General features: G+C 42.9%; 4 protein-coding genes across 5 annotated transcripts; 1 reads left to right on the top strand and 3 right to left on the bottom strand.

The window, feature by feature from the left end:
- Window positions 1-510: 510 nt before the first annotated feature.
- bncr (bouncer) lies at window positions 511-903 on the bottom strand. Its single transcript, XM_071897535.2, has one exon. The coding sequence runs from the start codon at window positions 901-903 to the stop codon at window positions 511-513; it is 393 nt and encodes a 130-aa protein (XP_071753636.1).
- Window positions 904-1,456: 553 nt separating this feature from the next.
- On the bottom strand, window positions 1,457-2,439 carry LOC139910283 (sperm acrosome membrane-associated protein 4-like). The gene is made up of 2 exons (XM_078283308.1): window positions 2,369-2,439; window positions 1,457-2,220 (listed from the first exon to the last, which is right to left on the bottom strand). Exons 1-2 carry the CDS (start codon window positions 2,392-2,394, stop codon window positions 1,725-1,727), a joined length of 522 nt encoding a protein of 173 aa, XP_078139434.1. The 5' UTR covers window positions 2,395-2,439; the 3' UTR covers window positions 1,457-1,724.
- Window positions 2,440-2,544: 105 nt separating this feature from the next.
- On the bottom strand, window positions 2,545-4,119 carry LOC139910320 (small integral membrane protein 29-like). Its single transcript, XM_071897592.2, has 5 exons — window positions 4,014-4,119; window positions 3,545-3,795; window positions 3,410-3,435; window positions 3,185-3,290; window positions 2,545-3,034 (listed from the first exon to the last, which is right to left on the bottom strand). Exons 2-5 carry the CDS (start codon window positions 3,689-3,691, stop codon window positions 2,981-2,983), a joined length of 333 nt encoding a protein of 110 aa, XP_071753693.1. The 5' UTR covers window positions 3,692-3,795; window positions 4,014-4,119; the 3' UTR covers window positions 2,545-2,980.
- Window positions 4,120-4,659: 540 nt separating this feature from the next.
- Window positions 4,660-21,489, top strand: pik3c2g (phosphatidylinositol-4-phosphate 3-kinase catalytic subunit type 2 gamma). 2 transcript variants are annotated; one of them, XM_078283071.1, is made up of 33 exons: window positions 4,660-4,707; window positions 5,272-5,801; window positions 5,938-6,017; window positions 6,508-6,665; window positions 7,033-7,147; window positions 7,360-7,471; window positions 7,914-7,984; window positions 8,200-8,263; window positions 8,693-8,818; window positions 9,130-9,160; window positions 9,688-9,871; window positions 10,010-10,132; window positions 10,473-10,601; window positions 11,552-11,666; window positions 11,777-11,910; window positions 12,238-12,426; window positions 13,353-13,446; window positions 13,712-13,806; window positions 14,217-14,397; window positions 14,513-14,620; window positions 14,745-14,837; window positions 15,158-15,287; window positions 15,455-15,591; window positions 15,736-15,905; window positions 16,049-16,205; window positions 16,303-16,412; window positions 16,544-16,712; window positions 17,657-17,775; window positions 17,931-18,027; window positions 18,145-18,208; window positions 18,472-18,551; window positions 18,816-18,941; window positions 19,936-21,489. In XM_078283071.1, exons 2-33 carry the CDS (start codon window positions 5,361-5,363, stop codon window positions 20,086-20,088), a joined length of 4,155 nt encoding a protein of 1,384 aa, XP_078139197.1. In that variant the 5' UTR covers window positions 4,660-4,707; window positions 5,272-5,360; the 3' UTR covers window positions 20,089-21,489. The 2 variants fall into 2 exon arrangements, with proteins under 2 accessions (XP_078139197.1, XP_071753676.2); XM_071897575.2 differs by having other exon boundaries at window positions 5,935-6,017.
- Window positions 21,490-21,517: the final 28 nt, after the last annotated feature.

Genomic DNA, 21,517 nt, shown 5'->3' with positions numbered 1-21,517 from the left:
TAAAGAACTGTCCAAACCTCATACTGTACACACTGCTCGAGCTGCTCTCTTTCAGTGTGACTCGTCTGATGTGTGTGTGTGTGTGTGTGTGTGTGTGTTAGTGAGAGAGAGACAAGCAGACATGAGAATACCCAGAGAAGAGGATGGAATTTGATTTCACATTAAAATATTTATTTAATCATCATTTAAAAAATCTTTAAAAACAGGCTTAGTTGCTTAGATATTGTACACTATACAGTATGTTGAAACGGAAGAAATCCAGCCGTCACTTTGGTGCACACCTCAGTGTCTTTAGACTGGGCATGTCATTCAGTGAGTTAGTACAGCAGGCATCGACTACATACTTCTGCAGACATCAGCATAACTCCATGCTGAGCCTATATAGAGATTTAGGTCTCTCAGCACCGCTCACTGTGTGTTGGCCCACTCAATTCCTTCACATAAGCATGTTCCCCTCTGAAATGAACCCCTTTCTAATGATGCTCATGATAATGTACTAGGAGTCTTTAGTCACAAGCTGCCCAGTATCACAGCCAGAGTCAGTGTGAGTATGAGGGGGAGGGGTTTGGCTGTGACGCAGGGGCAGGAGTTACAGTAAGGCCAGTCACAGCAGGCGTAGCTCATGGTGTAGACGGTTCCTTTGAGGGGGAGGCTGTGCGCCTGGCCGCATTCCCTCTCCGCCATGCAGCCCCGGGCCGACAGGGCGCTGTGGTTGCCATAGCGACCGTCCGCCTTGAAACACAGCGCATCAGGAGGGCACTCCGTCAGGATGAGCCGGAAGGTGCTCTCCTTCTCCTTCTCCTTCTCCAGGATGGGGCTGTAGTAGCAGAGCAGGTTGTCACAGCGCAGCGAGGGGAGGAGGAGGACGAGCCACACGGCAGCAGCATACAGGAGCTGAGACATGTTAGGCCTAGTGGAGAGAGAGGCATCTGGCATTTAACTGAGTGAGGGTTTAACCTGATATTTTGCCCTTAAAATCAAGAAATTGATCTTTTATAACCTATTATCCTTCTCTTTTTCATGTTTAACTTCATTCAGCAAACCACACTTCACTCAATTTTTAGCAGAGTTTTACCAAGTGTCATTACTGATACCAAAGAAACTCAGTGAGTTAAAGCCCTGAGAAGTGATTGAGCTTTCTTAGTGTTACTACTAACGCACAGGTGTGAAGAATTTCTACTGATTGTCAGTTTCAAAATGCTCACTGCGTTTGACTGGAGATGAGATGACAAAAATATGATTTCAGTGTGCGGCATTATAAACAGTATCGACAAGACTCACCTGCACATTCTAAAGATGTTCGACCCCAGTCACTTCTCCTGATAAACACTGATAAATCTCTCTGCTGTTTGACTCGTAGCTCATCCCGCACAGGCCACACCTTCTCAACACACCTGCTCGTAAAACCTGCACAGACCAACCAGTCCGAATGGGAGATTCATCATGATGCCTTTATTTTACTGCATTCATCAGTTACCACACAGGGAATGTCAGCATTTACTGTTCTAAATATACCAGGAGGGTGGCTGGCAAGTCCACCTTTTCCTCTCTGGAGCAAAAATACAATCACAAAACACACTGACCATGATATTTTATTTCATTAACCTAACATCAATAAATAGTTTAATCATCATATATACATTGTGTCATTTTTAGGAGACTCAGGTAAGTGCCTATGGCTAACAGGCCTCTCCCCAGTCCTCACTATTGTAACTATAACTCTCCTATGATGCAGTGGCAGGTAGTGTGGAGGGCCTTGATGATGTGTAGTTCACACATGAATCCCAAGGCTCCTCAGTGATGACATTAGTGAAGTTTCCAAAGTTGGTGTAATCCGGCTTGTCTTTGGTCATTCCCAGCAGCTTCTTCAGGTAGGTGTCAGGCTTGGGCGGGCGGTTACACTGGTCTTTGCAGCAGCAGGTGTGGGTGACGTTGTACCCGACTCCCCGGTAAGAGACGACCTCATGGGAGCCGCAGAGCTGAGCGGCCACGCAGCCCTGGGCGGACAGGACGTGGACGGGGCCGTAGCGGCCCCTGGAGCTGGAACAGCGCTCGTCAGGCAGACACTGGCTGGTGATGTTGGGGCAGGGCCTGCCTTTGTGCTGCAGGGGACAGTAGTTACACAGCAGGCTGTCCAGGCTCAGGCCCGGGAGGACCAGAGCTGTGGCCAGCAGGGTGGAGGTCAGGAACCAGCTTGGACCCCATGGATGGATGTTCAGACTAATGTAAATGCACACACAGTTAAATCATAGTTAAATAGGAATATTAAAGTTTGGAATCATGCTCTCGTATCATAATCGTATATTCTTCAGTTGCAATGAAGGTGTCTTTGGCTTTTAATATACAGGTTTGTGTAAGTGTAGTTCACCTTGGCTTTCTTTGTGATCCCATCATCCCGTATGTGAATGTTTGGAGCTGTTTCAACCTGAGGAACCTTCCAGTAAACCAGCAAAGCCATTGATTACCAAGCAGAAACAGGTGTGTCTTTGAAGCTCTTTCAGCTTAATTAATGAATACTTTTAGATAGAATACACAATACTCTAATAGGTTTTCAAATTTTTGAGTTTATTGCCCCCCCAAAAATAAAGTCTTGCTTTATCCTGCAACACATTTGTACACTTTCAAAAAAAATCTCTCATCTGAGGCAAAAACAGGATTGCAGTGCCACCTCCTGTCTGCTGCACTGCATGGAACGGAAAACACACACGAAGGCAGATAAAGAAGACATATTGAAATATTTGATACACGCTGGTACCAGTTTAATATACATTAAGTGAAACCCAGTTGTTGTTAGTAATCCTCATAAAGAGGCCAGTCTGTAGCATCATTGCATTTGCTGTACAGAATACACCGGCAGAGATCTTTCCCCTCATTGGCCAATGATAATATAAGCAATGATGACTGTGTCCTGGCGTCCTATGATGAAATGACAGGGCAGTGTCTCCAAAATCTTCCCCCTCTTTCTTCCTTGACTTTCTGTTCATGTTCCATAGGCAGAGCTAAAGGAGAGCTTTCCTTCCTTGTACAAAGGCTCCTGTTAGGAAAAATAAAGACATACAATTTGTGGACATCTGCATTACTACCAAAAGTACATGAGAGAAAATGGACATATTGTATATAGGATAGTATTATATCATCATCTATAAAAATGTAACTTTTATGTCAAATCATAGCAGCTACTTACATTCAGCTCCTCCTCCTCCTCCCTGCCTGCATCCCCCCAGTCGTCCTCCTGCTCTTTGGCGTCGTAGTTGTACAGAGGAATCAGCCTGTGGCGCAACTCATCTAGTCTGAAGCACAATATACATAAGAAACCAAACTGCAACACAGAAGAAACTGAACGTTTTGTGCTTAAAATACAGCCAGGTCAATATTGTATACATTAAACATTCCTTGGGAGAGAACCTACCTTGTTTTCCTCCTGATATAAACAACCTGGGGGGAAATGCACCAACAAATACTTAAGAAACAAAGATGCAGATCACTCTAAAATGTAAAATGAAATATGCAAAAGGAAAAAGGTATAAATGAGAGGAATTCTTACCATTGCTACCACACATCCAATGAGTGTGCATAGTACAAAGGGGATGAGGACGTAGTACAGAGGAAGTCCGGCTGTGGGGTTTAGGGGTGAAAAGTGGGGAGTTGTAGTGTTGAAATGCGTTGTTCTCTGCTCCATCCCCTTCTCCATATACTCCCCTCGACTCCACACCTCAGTTGACACCTTTGTGACACATTTAGTGGAGCGCTGTTGTCTTCATTTCCACTTCAAGGGCATGGTGGATATTCTGAACCCTGGGAAGACACATGGTTATTAGTATTATAGAGAGAGCCCAGCAGAGCACACAGTTTACCAAGTCAATTTTAATCTTGAGGGAATCCAGCTCTTGAAGTGTTCTGCAAGTTCAAACGATCTAACTGGAAAGTTGCAGATACTACAGAGAATGCCTGATAAAATGTCCCAAACATTCGAAGCCAGCGGGTGTTAAAAAGTCATGAGTGATGAACCTTACCTGAATGTGAATCAGATGTATGGAGCTGGCGTGTAAAATTGGGTGAGTGTATCTGACTCTATACATGAGACACGCTGACAGAAACCCAGCACTAAAATACCTCAACCTGCTCAATGACATTCCTGAGCAAGGAGGGGGTGTGATGCAGTCTGTCAGTCAGCTTGGTTGAACAGGATAGTTGTGCTTACTTTAAAGAGAGGAAAACAATTATTGTGACATTTAATTTAAGGGCAAACATATTTAATCACAATAAATATTGAAATCCTAGAGGTGTGCCAACATGAGTACTTTGTGCATGATGGTATATTATGGTGACTGCCTTTATAAAGGCCAACATCTAAAAAAATGTTTTAACTTGTATCATGTACATGTATCATGATTTAAAAAAAAAAATCTTTATGACATTACAATTTACTACTCTAATCTCTACAACCTGAGCATGCACATGTATTATTCTCTCCTGTATATATTTCCTCCAGTAGAGGGGATGTTGTTGAAAGCCACAGGGAAAGAGGGGAGGGGAGGGAGAGAGGGAGGGAGGGAGGGAGGGAGGGAGGGAGGGAGGGAGGGGGGAAGAAAGAGGGATGGGAACTTGTCCAAAGCCACCATGATACTAGTCTAACCCGCTGAGCATGGCTACAGTATTCTCACTCTGTCGCTACAAGACGGGACATCTGCTGCCACAGCTTTGATGGTAAGTTCCCAACAAGTAAACAGAATAGTTAGTGAGAAGATTCATTTTCACTTTCAGACCTAGTGGGATTTAGAGTTATTCTAAAATGAAAGCTGTACATATAGAAGTTATATCGGTGTGAGATCCTAAATAATAGATAATGCTTTTGTTATTTTATTTATTAATAGCTTACCAATCTCATATGTGCATATGGATCAGAGTTTTGACTGAGCAGGAATTTAATTTCAGTTAATTTCAGTTTCAGTTTGTCAGTGTAAGCACATGTAAATACAAGTGTAAAAGGCTTAATGTAGGAGTTTTTAGAGGTGGTTTTGTACATATCTTTAATGCTTCACTTTACACAAGGGTGCCATTGTATGGTTGTAGTCAAAGTGGCGCACACTGGCAAATATCCTGTTACCATTTGAAAGTCTGTTAATTATTAGACCAACGTAAATCCTCAGCTTCAGCTATCCTCAAGTCATAAAACAGCAAACTTGTCCTGACTGCAATACAACTCACACCGTAACATAACTAATGCTTCTGTAATCACTCTACAAAATGTCTTCTCACTATACCACATAGTTCAGGATCAGGACTATACCATGCCAGTGCTGTGAGTGTGAAACAGTGGCAGACTGGAGGACTTGCACACCTTTCATTTCTAACATGTAATGGATCCTCCTCAAAGACAACATGAGACAATCCAGAGACAAGACACAATCTTTCGGACAGACCAACTCCAGGGAGATTACCTTCACGATTACCTTGAAGTCTTTTCTGAAAATGACGAAACACATTTGTTTGAGTTCTTTTCGTCTATGGCCGTATCCCCAACTCAACCCCAGCCCCCGGCCCCGGACCATCTGTGGGCTCAGGAGGGCGGAGGTCCTGGGGATCCTAACCACCAGAACATGAATGGGCCTCCTGCTGTCCGTGGCCCCATCCCTGCACCCAGAACCAGGTTTCTTAGTGCAGGTTTACCAGGTAGGCCGGGCCCTCCTCTACCCCCCAGGAGACGGCCAGGCCTCAGCACTAGTCAAAAGAGGTTCTCCTGTGACCTAACTATGCCTGCTATCAAGCTGAATCGCTCCAACACAGAAATAGACCATCATGTGAGTATCTCTAGTAGTTTTTTCCCTCAGCAGAGATAAAAGGCCCTTTATGACTGAACAAAATGATCAATTATTCAAAGTTGTATCATCAGAGTGAAGGCACAAGTGTGGGATTTTTCTTTTTGTCTCACAGCAGGACACATGGAAGATCAAACTGATAGACACTCCACAAGGAAGCACCAAGAGGCTGGCTTCTTTTAGCACAGCAACTTCCAAGTAAGACGGTACACCAAAGTTATTTTATGTGTGGTTTCGGTGTGGTTCTGTTAAAAAATGAGATCCGCCATTTGAAGTAACACCTACACTCACAAAAACAATTTGTAGTATTCTAAAGTATATGGTAATAGGTTTTTGGTCATGAGAATGCTAACTTTTTCTAACGGATCATCTACATTTTGATATTTAGATACTGAAAATTGGTCTTCACATGATGATATCTTCCAAAATGTAACCTATGTGTAGCATTTGCCAACAAACCTATTGATGAAGATGTTTTCTGCTTATATTTTGTCCTTAGTGAACTGAAATCAATCATTTTGACATCCATCTGAGATTAATTACACATAAAATTCAGAGAATATTTGTCGCATTACTCATGTGTTTGCTGTGCAACGTAATATATCATCATCATACTTTCATTTTACACATTCAAAACTAGTTTCTCTCCATCCCCCCACCCCCCCACCCCCCACCCCCTGTGTGGCAGACTGATGTCCCGGTACCGGCATACAGACAGTGTTCATAACTCAGGTGTGGTGTGGAGTCGAGTGTTACCCATCCATCCCGCCCTGCTGCGGCAGGCTGAGGTGACTGTCAGTGTGGCCACCGTCTGGGACAGCCACCAGCTTCCCTTCCCCACCACATGTAAGATACTTATTTACCAATCCCACACCCTCAATCATATATACATACACTAAGAGTAATCTGTCGCCACACAGAGCAGAATGAAAAGGCTTTGGCCTCATTAAGAATTTAACAGGAAATGTTCTAATCAATTTTTCATGCTTTTGATTCAGTGGGCTTATTTTTTTATGTGTTGCCATGATACAGTGCATGTTGTTTGTAATATGAACCGTTTTGATGTTCTATATTTTCATCCATGCTTGTCATGTGCTCCAATAACTCATATTGTAGACACAGGCAGTCCAAGTCATCCTGCAAATACTGCAGTGTTGCCCGGTCACTGTTGGCCCTCAGCACATGGACTCTAACACTCTCATCTTTCATCCAGTGAACAGGACGGTGAGGAGCCTGATCGATGCACTCTTCCACCTGCTGGACCTCAACATCAGCACCAGCGAATATTATGTTCTGAAATTGTGTGACTCGGAGGAGTATCTCCGAAAGTAAGTTTGTCGCTCTGATTTTATCACTGTCACTAAACCTCCCAGCTAGCCCAACCTTCAAGCTCTGTCTCTAACTTAGCCTTGACTTGTGTTTTTTCTAAAAATGACTTGGCTTGAATTCACTACAGAAATGAAGGGTTATTTACTAGTCTATCATCCATCTGATGTTCCCTTGTATACACATATGATGTGGTATTTCCTTTTCCCCTTAGTGAAGAACTCCTGGGCATGCATGAGAGCATTCAGATCTACCACAAGTTTAACCTCAAGGTCCCCCTCCGGCTGCTCCACGTGAACAACCTCAAGCACCGATTGGCCAGGGATGTAAGTCATTTCAAATTGCTTCTCTGTTCCCACCTAAAGGGTTTGTAGATCATTTACCAAGAAGGGTTGGTCGTCTGTCTTCAAATGTTTCACAACGGTCCGGCACAGTCTACTTGGCCCTTGGCCAGCCTGTTGTTATCAGGGCCATTGTAGCTGTAAAAACCTCCACCCTGATTCCTTGACTTTGTTCTGTTTACCCATCACGTCATGGCTGGCATTTAGCAGCAATAGGGAAATGGAATAGAGGTGAACATGCCTGGCTTTACATGTGTCCCTAGAGTCAGAGTAATAAGAGCTAAGATAATCGTTAGTTTGCTGTTTTATTGATTGATTCTACATGCTTCATATGAATTCTGAATGTTATTTACCTAAAAACAATACACAACACAGTCCCACAGTCCTATATAGCAAGCAGTATTTCAACTTGTGTTTCTTCTCTGAGGGGGAGGATGACAGAGCCCCATGCCATCTGTACCGACTCCTGGGCTCTGCCTGTGTTTTCAACACCTCCAGGTAACATCTTCAAGTCTCGCATTCAGCCTTATAACTTCTTCGAATGCTTTCACTAACAAAGACAACCGGCAACTGGGTCACGTGTCAACTGGTGTCTGTTGTTAGAAAACATGAGGAAGCTGCCTTTACTTACTGGCTCCCTACCTGTTTGTCTGCCTGTCTGTCTATCTGTCCGTGTTCCCTGTCCTCTTTCTCTCACCCCCCGTCTGTCTCAGGTTGAGCCTGCAGGATATGCTCAGTAGCTACACCAAAGAGGTGAAAGAGCTAACGAGAAGTAAGGTCAGTGTGCAGTCAAGACAACTCTTACTCAATTCCCTATCTCCCACTGACTGTTCATAGAAAACCAGTGGGACATTTATATAGTATTTGAGAGTAAGTTTTAGTATTTGTTTTAACCTGCATGGAGTATCAGGTGGTCCCTTTATTTGCATAGTCCAGTGCTGATACTCAACTGCCTATCAAGTGATTATAATGTGTCACTAAAATGACTACTGAGTTTCAAGTGATACTCATAATTGTGTGAAATGTAGTCTAGAGATATCTACTTTTTGTCACCTGATAGTTAAGAATCAACACTGGACTATCCAAATAAAGTGTTACCGGGGTTTACCAATTTACAGTTTGGACAATAAGTTGTCAGAGAAAAGTATTCTAAACTGACCTGCTAATACTTTCCCTCACCTGGGTCTGATCTCTCCACGTCTCTAGAGTGGGATGAATGTTAACGTGCTAGTGGACGAGGTTCGCACCATCAGCAGTCTTCTGTGTGGACTCTCGTCTAAAGAGCTGGAGGAGGCCATTGGCAAGCTCAACAGAGTCAACCCCATACCACTGGTATGAGATTACACATAGTCATGGTGCCTTCCTAGGGACGAAGGGGTACAAATGATCATGTGACATAATCCAAACATCCTTTATGTCCTGTGCACTTTTAGTCCTTACATCCTTTTGAATTCAGCTTTAAGCTACATTTGTCTTTTTTACTGTTTATCCCTTTTTATATAACACCATGTTATCTCATGATGAATCTGCAGGTTTTTGTGATACTGCGCCTACACTGCACCACAAAAATGTACTGTGCAAAAATGCCTCCGCATTCCATTGAGCAACAATACAAAGCTGTGTTTCCTTATCTTTTCTTTCAGAGTCATTATGAGATGCGCGAGTGTGAGATTGGTAAGTAACTGTAACTGTAACAGAGCCGATCACAAGGCCTAATTCTATTAAACATGTGGCCAATAAGGCATAGCATTTACTGGCCATGATTCAGCATTTTCTTGCTAATTCTGCTCCACTTAAACAAAACCCATGCTTCAATACACTCCTCGGACTGCATTCATAGGAAGTTGTTCTTTCCAGTCCATGCTTCCTGTACTGTGACTGCACTATTGCATCAGCCCAGATGGGCATTGTCTGGAAAGTTCACTTTTAGTTTTCATTTCATGTGCTAGAGGCTTGAATTTTATGTGCGTGAATTTCTTGTTTGACAGACAAAAGTTGTTTGACAGACAAAAGTTGTTTGACAGACAGAAGTTGTGTTACAACATACCGATTCTGTTCCACTGTATTACATCTAAGAAATTCTTTTCTGCAGTGCAAATGCTAAAGACAAGACTGATGCAGGATCAGGAAATTGTACAATAACTACCACTGTACATACTAACACTTGGATTGACTGATGATGTTTACTCTCTGTGTCCTAGCCATGGCCATGCTCCACCAGGCGCTGATAAAACTACTGCAGGTCTTCTTTGGCAACTTCCAGTCAGACTTCAGAGGTCAGGAGGTCTTCCATAACCCCCAAACCCGCGACGTTGAGCACAACTATGATATCGTACAATTCAACATCGCTGCTCTCTACAAACTACAGCCCAGCTGGATCAGCAAGTATGTACACACACATACAGACACACATTTTATACATACTGTATATGCAGGCATACACAAACATACACACACAAACTGAACAAAGGCTTGGGAAGAGCACTGGGATATTTTTGCTCTCTCTCTCTCTGTCATTTTTAGTTTTGATTACTTCTCCATTTCCTGTGTGTTGACGTACGGAGGGAAGAAGATCTGTGAGGCCGGGGTCTCTGAGAATATCAGCGCCGCCTTGTCGCTTGGCAACAAGATCCAGTGCAACCGAATGTAAGGGCATGATCTGATAGATTCACCTAGATGCTATTTTGAACCACATTCAAGTTCCCCATAGTCAACTCTCCTTTCTTACGTGAGGGTGCAAGTTTTACATTAGCTTTGACAAGAAGAGTTAGTATGGTATAAGCTGGTTCAGCAGAAGTCAGCTTTAAGACTGCTTACTGTCCTTACTACTTTGAGCGGTCATATAATCCGGCTGTGTGTCCTTACATGTGTGTATTATGTGTGTGTAGTATGTGAGAGATAGAGTGTGAGAGGGAGAGAGAGTGTTTATGCCTGTAAGTGTGTGTTTGTGTCTCTCATATATGTTCTTGTGTTTCTGTGATTTTAGGATGGTGTTCCCTGTGCCGGTGAATCAGCTGCCATATGAGTGCATGCTGACGTTTCGCCTCCTGGGCTCTAAGCGGGGGAAGAGCGCTGAGCTGTTAGGCTGGGCTGTGCTGCCTCTTTACAGCAACAGGTAGGCTCTCCGCAACACATTTACACCTCTATACCGTTTCTTATAAAATCCCATAACGTTTTTGGAATGGTTTGATTGATTTTTGACAGTGGCGTGACTTTTGAAGAGAGACAGTGCAGTCTTGGTTTCTACAATTTAAAAATATATAAAAATATATCAAAATTCAAGTCGTCTTCATCCTCCACAGATCTCGAGGTCATCCGTGCTTTTATCTCTTCTTGCTTAGACTGCTGCAGCTCCCTCTATTCCTGCCTCAGTCACACTCACATCTCCGGCTGGTTCAGAATGCAGCAGCTAGGATTATAACTGGTGTCAAACAAAGAGACCATATATGGCCCATTTTAACATCTCTCCACTGGTTACCAGTTGTATTATGTTGAATTGATGAGAATTGATGAGAATTGATGACGATTTTACTGATTATATGTATAAAGCTCAGCTAGGTCTGGCCCCTAGCTGCATTACAGACCTCTTAGTTCCCTATGAGGCAGGCAGGCCCTCCTGACTGTCCCTCAGCCTAGACACATGACTAAATTTGACTGTGGTTTTCATTTCATTTCATTTCAATGTTTATTTGAATAGGGACAGATACATAGACATAGAATATTTAAACGAAAATAGTCTGATGTCACATATCATAACATCTATAGCCTAAGCTAATTTGCAATGTTTGTCCCTAGATGGCCTTTTATAAAAACACTGTTAAAAAAGAGACTTGCAGTCTTGTTTACATGTAGTTGTTTTTGATCTGTTATTTCTTGTGTTTTCTTTTTGTTGATTTCATTTTGCACATCTATTTATTCTTCTTTTAATGTGTTTATTGTGCTTCTTAGTTTTGTCTCCTCATTAAATGTTTTGCTGTTCTTGTTTTTATGCCTTCCTGTAAAGCACGTCATAAACTCTGCTGTTAGATAAACTCCACAGTCTGTGTGTATACTGCTTGTGTCTAGGACTCTGGTGAGTGGGACTGTGCTGCTCAGTATGTCTGTGCTGGTCGAGCTGCCGGCTCCTCCCTCCCCTGCCCTGTTCGACAGCCACAGGCAAGCCACTGGGGTCATACTGCAGGTCAGTAGCATTGGATAACTCTGCCCCCTATTGGCTAAACTATAAGCAACACCCCATTACCTGCTGTGTCTTAGTTTGAAAATCATTCATGGCTCTCTGTCTTGTCCCAGCTGGAGTTCCAAGATCAGTTTGAATGGAAGTATCAGAGGCCCCTTGCCCTCCCCGGGTCAGCCGTATTCACTCGTCCTTGTGAGGAATTGCGAAAGAAAATGTCAGACGTCTCTAAGAAGCATTGCCTCTGTTTGTGAGTAGAATAAAACCACTAACACCCATGACCCATGACACTCCAAAACATGAAAAACCTACAATGAACTGTTATGTTGTTATTATGGAATACACTTTTGTTTGATTGTGTTCACTTTCATGATACCATGTCCTAGGGGATGGGCAAAAAGATCAATTTCCACAGAAATGGGTAATAAAATTCAGGGTTTTTTTTTTCAGGATTTAATTTTTTGGACATACATCTCCCTCTCATTTCTATTTGGGAGATTGCTGTTTCCCTGTTTTTTTCCCCCCTGCTTTTGTGTCCCTGATGACACCCTTCTGACAAGTTGCTCTTCTTCCCCAGTCTGTCAGAGAATGAGAAAGCTTTCCTGTGGAGTAAGCGCCACTGCAGTGACAAGGGAAGCACCTTCCTCCACCTGCTGCTGGGTGGAGCCCCCCGGTGGCAGCCTGAGGACCTGACAGAGATCTACACTATTGTAGAACAGTGGCCCATCCATCTACCTGAGGAGGCTCTCTGTCTGCTCAGTGACAGGTGGGTTGGCTGGGGTTCACATACAACAAATATAGAGGTAGGCTATAGTTTAAACTCTTGACCCAAAGGTTTACTATAGAGTAGGCCAGCTATGTAGGACCAGCAAAAAGAGTTAATGCATACATGGAAAAAGGCTTTTTTTTGTTGCTGTGCTGTTTTCATGAACTGTATCTTGGTTCAGATACAATCAAGTTGTTGTTGGATATCTGATATCTTATCTATCTTATAAGAGGCTTATTGTGGTGTGATGTGATGTATTTCAACACATTATACAAGGTAGGGAATATCACAACCCCCAACCCCACTAGCTTGTGGCCAGCAGTCTCCTGTCCATTCTAGTAGTGCTAAATCTTTTTGAGGTAGTTTACGAATGTATTTGAATGTTCCATTCTTGGTATAATTTCATTACACAAAATCATAAAGTGTGATCATAAGCATGTCAAAATGCTCAGATGTGACTAAATGTTTCCATAATGTAGTAAAGATTCTGTAAAATTTCTGAGAAATTCTGCACTTTAAGACTGAAAATCCTGCTAATCACATTGAACAATTGCTGCTTCTCACTGAACAATTTGCTGCTATTATTACTATTGTTTCATATCAGGGCATGTTGCAATTTGGGCCCACTTGGCACCTTGTTTATTTTTCAGATTTTTACAGTCTTATTCCTACCTGTCCTATCCTCACACTTTGCTCACTTTATATTTATACTTATATTTATATATTTATTTACTTATTTTTATAATGGTGTTTTTATTGTGTGCTTTCTTCTTGATTTGATTATTGCTATTACCTGAACCGGGACCTGAGTACCTTATTTCGTTTCCTTTCATGTACAACATGTTCTGGAAGGACAATAAAACATCCTTATCCTTATCCTTATCCTTAAAGGATGTTTGGTTGATGTAATATGCTTTCTTATCCAGTTTTCATGACCTGACCGTGCGAAGAGCAGCAGTGCAATACTTTGAGCAGATATCAGATGGAAAACTGGAGGAGTTTCTGCCACAGTTAGTCCAGGTAAAGAACCTAACACCCACCAGCACCTGCTGACACACTCTGTAGGGCCAAATAGATAAATAAAGATTCATACACTCAGTATTCACCTCCACTGTATCCTAACTGTATCTGTAAAGTCAATATTTCAGTACAAGACCTTAGTCAAGACATTTAAACAAATTTTGAACTATTACATTTACACAGACATAAGCCACCAGTTAGAATAGGCAGCACATTCTGTAGATCCCTCATGGCCGGTGGTTTGATCAATCGTCCTGTCCTGCAGGCTCTGAAGAGTGAGTGGGAGTTAGATGGACCTCTGGTGACGCTGCTGTTGGACAGATCCTTGAAGAGCATAAGGATCGCCCAGCAACTCTACTGGTGAGCAGTTTAGCTCATATTTCAAACAGAGGGAAAATGGCATTGGGGTTCAAATTACAACTACTAATTCTGCTATTACTATTAGTTTTCTTTTCTTTTTTGTTGTTGGTGTTGATGATGTTGATGTTGATTAATTCCAAAATATCTTTCATTTGAAGAAGTTGATCCCTAATTCCACATAATGATAGCTGGTGTGAAAGTAAAACTCTCTTGTGAATATTGTTGAAGTCATTGACTATAGTAAGACTAATACTGAGCACTCAACATAAAGTAACAATGTTTTATCCAACACGGATCTATGCCTTTCCTTTTCAGTGATTTTGTGTGTTTTGATGTTCAGCGTTTTTCACCTAAATATATGTTTTGTCCTTTGTTGTTGTTTTGTATGCTTCTTGCCAACCTGCTGGCAGGCTGCTGGTGGACGCCCAGGATGATGCCCACTACCAGAGCTGGTTCAGTAAGGTGCAGGCTGCCTTGAGGCACTGCTGTGGCCGGGCACTGAGGCAGGAGCTGGAGCAGGAAACTCGCCTGGTCGCCCTCCTCACACAGGTGGCTGAGAAGGTTCGCAGCGCGGACAAGACCCGGCGCAAGGTCATCTACCCATTTATCCATCTACTCGTTCATTCATTGACTTATTATGGCTGCTACTGTGTGAGTGATGTTTATTGTATCTCAATAGTCCCAACTTTCATGGTTTTGACTGTAGGATGTTTTGAAGAGAGAAAAGTGGAAGATCGATGCCTTCTTCAAAGATGGGATCAGTTGCCGTCTACCATCGGACCCTGCAGTCCATGTACAGGCAGTGGATGTGGATGTAAGAATAAATTGCTCAATACATTAACTGTGCTTCTCTATGATCTCTGTGCTTCACTATGGTCTGATAAGGCATGCTATATTACTTTGGAGAAATGTTTAATCCTTTGTAATGTCTTCTCCAGGCCTGTAAATTCTACAACTCCAACGCTGCTCCTCTGGGAATCTCGTTCATCTGTACCGACCCCCTGGCCAGGAACATCAGTGTCATCTGCAAGGTTAATAATAATGTGATACTTTATTGATCCACAAAGGGAAATTCTCTTTTTGCTCGTCCCCTTCCAGGGAAATCAGAGCGTACGGCCAGTTACAGAACAGCATCCCTCTAGCTGGAAGGGATTCAGGGTTTGCACAAAGACACAGAGCGGATGCTTGCAGACATAGGGGCTTAAATCTGGCTGAAGGACGGTCTCTCTAGCAACTAGGACACCCTGCTGCTCTCTTAAGCTCCCTTGCCAGAGTCACATTGCAATTTTAAGCTATTTGGTAGGCAGTTGATTATACAGTTGAATGTGACATAGTGTTATGTGTTGTTCAGACAGGAGATAACTTGCGTCAGGACATGCTGGTACTGCAGATAGTCCGTGTGATGGACAGGGTGTGGCTCGAGGAGGGGCTGGACATGCGCATGGTCACCTACAGGTGTCTCTCCACAGGCAGAGACCAGGGTCAGTTTGATGTGTTTGTTCGTTTGTATGTTGTTCGTTTGTGTTTTTGAATGCACATTAACAGTTGCCTTGCTTATGAAGTTTCTCATATCTATTAGAAATGCAATTACTTATTTCTGTGTGCTTGTCTATGTATGTATTTCACTGCTTACCTATGTGGTTGTCAGGCCTGGTGGAAGTGGTCCCAGAGGCGGTGACCCTGGGGAAGATCCAGCAGGAGTGGGGTCTGGGTGGGCCTCTTCGTGAGGACACCCTGGAGAAATGGTTCCACATGTGGAACAAAACTGAGGAGGACTATGAGAAGGTTAGGACCATGCCATATAAATAATCTATGATTTCTTACCATCATGACTGACCATAGACTTGAATGTTTACTTTTGTTGTCGATGTTGTCGGCTGATGTTTAAATGTCTTTGTTGCATTGTGTGACATTCTCCTATATGTGCAGGCTGTGATGAACTTCCTCCACTCGTGTGCAGGTTGGTGCGTGGCCACCTTCATCCTGGGCATCTGTGACCGCCACAACGACAACATCATGCTGAAGCACAGTGGACACATGTTCCACATCGACTTTGGCAAAATTATGGGCAATGCACAGAAGTTTGCAAACATCAAAAGGCAAGTCAATTGCAAGGCAAGCAGCATTTTGAAAGCGAAAGGAGTGATGGTTTGTTTGAGTAGCATGGATATCAAGAAAAGTAAAAGCTAAGACAATGATGTGAATGAACAAGAAGACATCCTCTTTTTTTATGCAACGGTAGGGACCGAACACCATTCGTCTTCTCATCAGAGATGCAGCACTTCATCACAGGTGGGGGTAAGAAGCCTCAACGCTTGCATCGCTTTGTGGAGCTCTGCTGTGAGGCGTACAACGTAATCAGACGCCGCACTGCATTGATACTCAGCATGTTGCAGCTGGTAAGACCATTACTCAATACTACTACAGTAGGAAATAGATACTATTGCATAACACAATACCTTTTCATGCGTGCACGTGTGTATATGTGGTTTCCAGATGCTAGGTGCAGGAATGCCAGAGATGAAGGACATCCATGACTTGCAGTACGTCCAGAACAACTTGAGACCACACGACTCAGACCTGGAGGCCACTTCTTACTTTACCAAGTACTGTGTCAATCACATGAGTTTCAACAGTGTCTTTAAAATATCCCATATTTAAGTGTTTACAGTTGTATTAACCTGAGATCCTCTCACCATGCAGCACTAACAGTTTCACTGTTTCTGTCATGAGCTAGGAAGATCAAGGAGAGCATGGTCTGTTTTGCAGTGAAGTTTAACTTCCTGACACACATCATAGCTCAAGGGAAAAAACCAGGACCACTGACCCAGTCCCACAGCCCCGCTCCCAGCAACAACATCCAGGAAGCAGTCATCCAGAGATACACCGTCAAGGGCAAGGATGTGGTGAGGCTGCATGTTGCTCTTTGTACTATGCTAGTATGGTCTGAAAATGTTGGCATCAATGCTTTACTGACATATTAGGTTCATTTTTACCATGAAATGTCACTGAGAGATTTTGCCTGACACATCTGAGGCTCTCTGTTAGATCCTCATAGCTGAGGGAGTTGATAAAACATTTCATGCCACAGACAGCAAGTTCAAATTTGTTCTGAGAGGAATATCCCATGGCAGCCTGCTGACAGTGTGTGTCTTGAGCCTGCTGTCTGTTGATTTGGGCAGCCAGACAGGGCCTCCTAGGCAGCAGCGCTGTTTGGAAAGTCCTTCCCAGACTCCCCAGAGTTGAGTGAGGAGCATTACTGCTGGTTGTTGGTATTACGCCGGTCTTTGATCAGCATAGGCTCCCTGTTGTCAGGGTAAACTGTCCATCTGTTGGCAGGCAGGGAGGGATCACCTTGTCTGTCACAGCAGCACAGAGATGCGCCCATTCACTCAGATTGGGCTTGTAGCAGGCTGGAATGACAATTGCAGCAATTTCCATCTGGGGACTTAAACACATTTAACTATGTAAACAGTTAAATAGAAGAATGCTGTTTGTGTTACTGGTGTTACATTGGACTCTGAATTACTCCTGGGAGGGAAAATTGTCTAAAGGCTTACTAATGGTTATAGCAATAAAACCACTTGAGACCTGAGTTTAGTTTGCAAGTTGGGTGGACATTTATGGGTCTACAACAAAAACAATTATTATAATTATAGAATCACTCTGTTTAGGTTTAATTCACTTGTGTATGACTACAACGATTCTTTAGTAACTCAATTCAGACCCTAGACCTTAATATTTATAATAGTTGATGCTTTATTGATCCCCATAGGGAATCTCCTCATTAAGTCACCCTGCCACCATCCCAAGTCACCCATTGATATGAATCGTTTGGTTTGATTTGCAGACCTATGAGTTGAGAGTGACCATCGATGATGGCTATCTGAATAGTGAGAAGACATTTGGACAGTTTGAGCTGATCCACAAGCAGCTGCAGAAACACTTCATAGAGTCGACACTGCCACAGTGAGTGATGAAACACTTACACATCCAACTCACATTGTAGCCAGAGTATTGTAACCAAATGCTCATTCTTCTACCATACTGAGGTAAATTGATTTATCCCTTCCCCCCCACTATGTCTTCACTGCATCTCTCTTCTCCTCCTCCCTCTCCCCTAGATTCCCTAGCTGGTATAAGATGTCGTTCACCCCAGGCAGGAAGATGTCTTTGCTGAATAAATACCTGAAGGAGCTTTTTGAGGGACCGTGCAAGGGAGTAAGTGCCTCAAATCATTACCATTACACATTGCTCTCTGTCAGTGGTTGATCTTCCTCGAATGATTTCTGTCAACTGGCCACGGCTGACAAGAGTGTCCCACTCTGTCATCCGCAGAATGAATTTGTGTGTAGCTTGTTCCTGGATGGCCCCAAGACAGCCCAAGACAGTGTGGCGAGAGGTAATTTTCTGCTCCTGAATAAGAGAAGACTGTATAAAAATGATTATCAAAGATTTCTGGGGATGAAGTCATGGCTCAAGGCAATATTCTTTTCTTGATGGAGAAAAGAGAGGAAAGATTGATTCTGTGCTATATCCTTATGAAATTCTTTTGATAGTTCTCCAAGAAGACTATATCGTATTTGTTCAAGGCTCATATAAATTGTAAGAGACGTTATGCTGTTATTGATTGGCACTGATGCTTAGTGAATCCATCTACTGCAGAAGAGCGGCCTCAGATCCAACTGTCCATGTCTTACACAGACTGTAAGCTCTCAGTCTTGGTGAAACACCTGAAGAACATCGTGAGTACTTACTTTTTTAGTTTGCTTCACTCCATTATTCATAGCACTGATCATATTGACACCTGATACATGGCAACAGTTACTTAAGTACTGTTTTGCAATGACAAAAGAGGAACGCATACACAGTGAATTAATCATAATGAGTCCTCTCCACTGTCACTTCTGTGTTCATTTATATTCACAGATGACCTTCTGTGTCCTTGCGTGAAATGATTTTATGATTTATGCTCATGTATAAGCCTGGCCTTTTTCTTTTTTCAATAGAGGCTGGCCAATGGCTCCAACCCTGATGCCTATGTGGTCACACGTCTGAGGCCAGACCCCAACAACCGCTCCAAGAGGAAGACCAAGGTGGTCCGCAATAATGTCAACCCCACCTTCAATGAACTGGTACAACAACCTCCCTGCTACCTTGTATGAATAAACATGCTTTGCGTTTTACACAAGGAAAAAAGGTTTAGGTATTCTGAGTAATAGTTAGAGAAATAGGCCACACCCAGTTTTTCATTGCACAGCTACTGCACTGTACCAGCACTGGACCTACTATGGGTATGGTACAGTCACAGCATCCTTTGGTTTTCCATTGGATTACTGAGCAGGTTTATGTAGAAGGTAATGGCAGTGTCCCTGCTTCTATATATATCTTCTGGCATACAAGTTGAACTGAACTAGAACTGAACTGAACACAAAATAAAATTAACTTTACTATACCAGAATGGGCATGGTATGGTAAACTAATTCAGTGAAAATATGAACAAAACAAACTCAGGATGTTATAGAGCAGATACTTTTTCCAGCTTATTTGCAGTATATAAGGTAAAGGAAATGCGTACAGTGTTCTTGCAGTTTCACACTATTGATTAATTTAACTAATCTTTTATTCTACTCTGACAACAGCCCAAACAGACTTAAACATTAGTTGGATTAATAAATGGTGTACAAGATGAGAATGTGGGATTTTCTTATGTTCTTTTTCTTTTGCACATCCAAACCTGGATAGGGTGTCCAGGCTTTCCTGCCACTCAAAGTTATAAATATTCATGTCATGTAATGTTCACTTTAATGTGCTCTCTGCCTGCTGCACCGCTCCCCTCACTGTTTGAGTCTGATGTGATCTTTGAGTGCTGAACCCAGTGGACTCTGACCAGCGGCTCTCTACATACTTTACAGCCTGTTACCGCCCTTTATGGAGCAAAGTGAAGTCATAATGGAAGTACAAATAGAGAAAAGCTTTCTGTCTTACAGTTGTGACAGAAAGTTGAAACAAAAGCCTACCTGTTGCATGGAACTTAACTGAGGCACTGAATAGTATAAATGCCCTTCAATTACTGTTAAATGCACTACTGTTTCTAAACAGTCTAAAATATCTCATTCCTATTCACAGCTGGAGTACAGTGATGTCCCATCGTTGCAAGGAAAGGTGCTGGAAGTGACAGTGAAGAGCAAAAAAGCTTTTGTGGCTGCAACCAATGTTAAGCTAGAGAACAACTGGCTTAACAAGGAGCAGTGGTTCCCGCTGGGGAACTGTGCAGTCTGACGGCAGGGAGAAGCACTGTGAGCCTGCTGCCACTAGGGGGTGCAGCCATAATGGAAAACAAAAAAAACCTCCATATAGAGATTTGTCTGACTGTATACTGAGGGAGACAGCTTCACTTGAGAAAGGGAACCGTGAACTCAGTGCCATTTATCAGAGGAAACTTATCCTCACTCCATAGCTAAATACACTAGCAATGGATGGGGTATTTGGATGATGTTACAAAGCTGAGTCAAAGCAAGACTCAGAGAATGAGAGACCGTTTACTGTGACTGTGGTTGTCATTCTGCTCATAATGTACTTTATCTGTTCATTCCTACATGTATATCAAATGGAGAACATTTGTTAATTAAGCCTAGTATAGGAATGTAGCCTTGGTGATGGATCATATTTGCACTTTCTTTGTACTGTAACTATGTAAAATTTTGTGTTATCCACATTAGTTTGCTTCACTGGGAGCCACAACAGTCCTTGCGTGTGTGTGGTCGAGATTTTAGATGTGATAGATTAAGAAGGAGGTGATGCTATGCTATCTTAAGCAGCCTGCTTGTTACCTGCCTAGACGGAGTGTTTTTGTCCCTTGGGCTGTGTCAACTGGATGTCCTTGACCAGTGGATTTGGACGGGGGGGAGGTGTGGGGCGTGGGGGGGGCAAGGAGAGTGTGTGAGCTGGATGACAACTCTGCTTCTCTCGCCTGAGGAGCTGGGTTAACACTCCCCCTCACTTCATCCCTTGTCTTATCCATCAATATCATTCTCAAATACATGCACGAACACGCAAAGGCACACGCTCACACACACACACACACACACACACTGGGCTGAGGCAGGTCTTCATGTAATCTTAATGCCATCCTCCTCCTGACAGGGCTGCTGACCCGTACTCCGGTCTGACTCATTCATAGGATTTAGTGATGAACGAGGGTGGAAATAGACTGCCCTGCACTGGATTTGGTTCAATAATGTATACCTCTGTGAACGCTATTTATATTATCCCCTGCTGGCTCTCTCACAGGGAGGTTGGCTTAGGAATCCAAGCTGGCTGCTAGTCTTTCATAGTATCATGGAGTATTAATGTACATCGCTTATCATTTTCATCCCTCATATGAGAGCCAAGTCTATTGTTTTATCATTAATGATTAATCCAAACGCAATACTATGTGCAGTCATCTCATGAGAATCGCATCCACCCCTAATAATTGTATTAGCATCAATGATTAATTCTGTAAAAAGAATGTACTATCTTACTCCAGGGCTTTCTCCACTACTCTAGTTGATTTTAACTGCAAGCAGAGAGTCGTCTTTCAGACCTGCTGAAACCTTCCGGTCTTTTCCTCTGCAGCACACAGTGCAGGCAGGAGAAATATGGCACATCTATTTTCTGACAATAAAACTGGTATTTATATCTGAGGAAAGGGGGCTTTTTATTTTTT

This window comes from Centroberyx gerrardi, chromosome 4 (assembly GCF_048128805.1).
Source record: "Centroberyx gerrardi isolate f3 chromosome 4, fCenGer3.hap1.cur.20231027, whole genome shotgun sequence".
NCBI classification, from domain to species: Eukaryota; Metazoa; Chordata; class Actinopteri; order Beryciformes; family Berycidae; genus Centroberyx; species Centroberyx gerrardi.
This window is presented reverse-complemented; position numbering and strand designations above follow the sequence as displayed.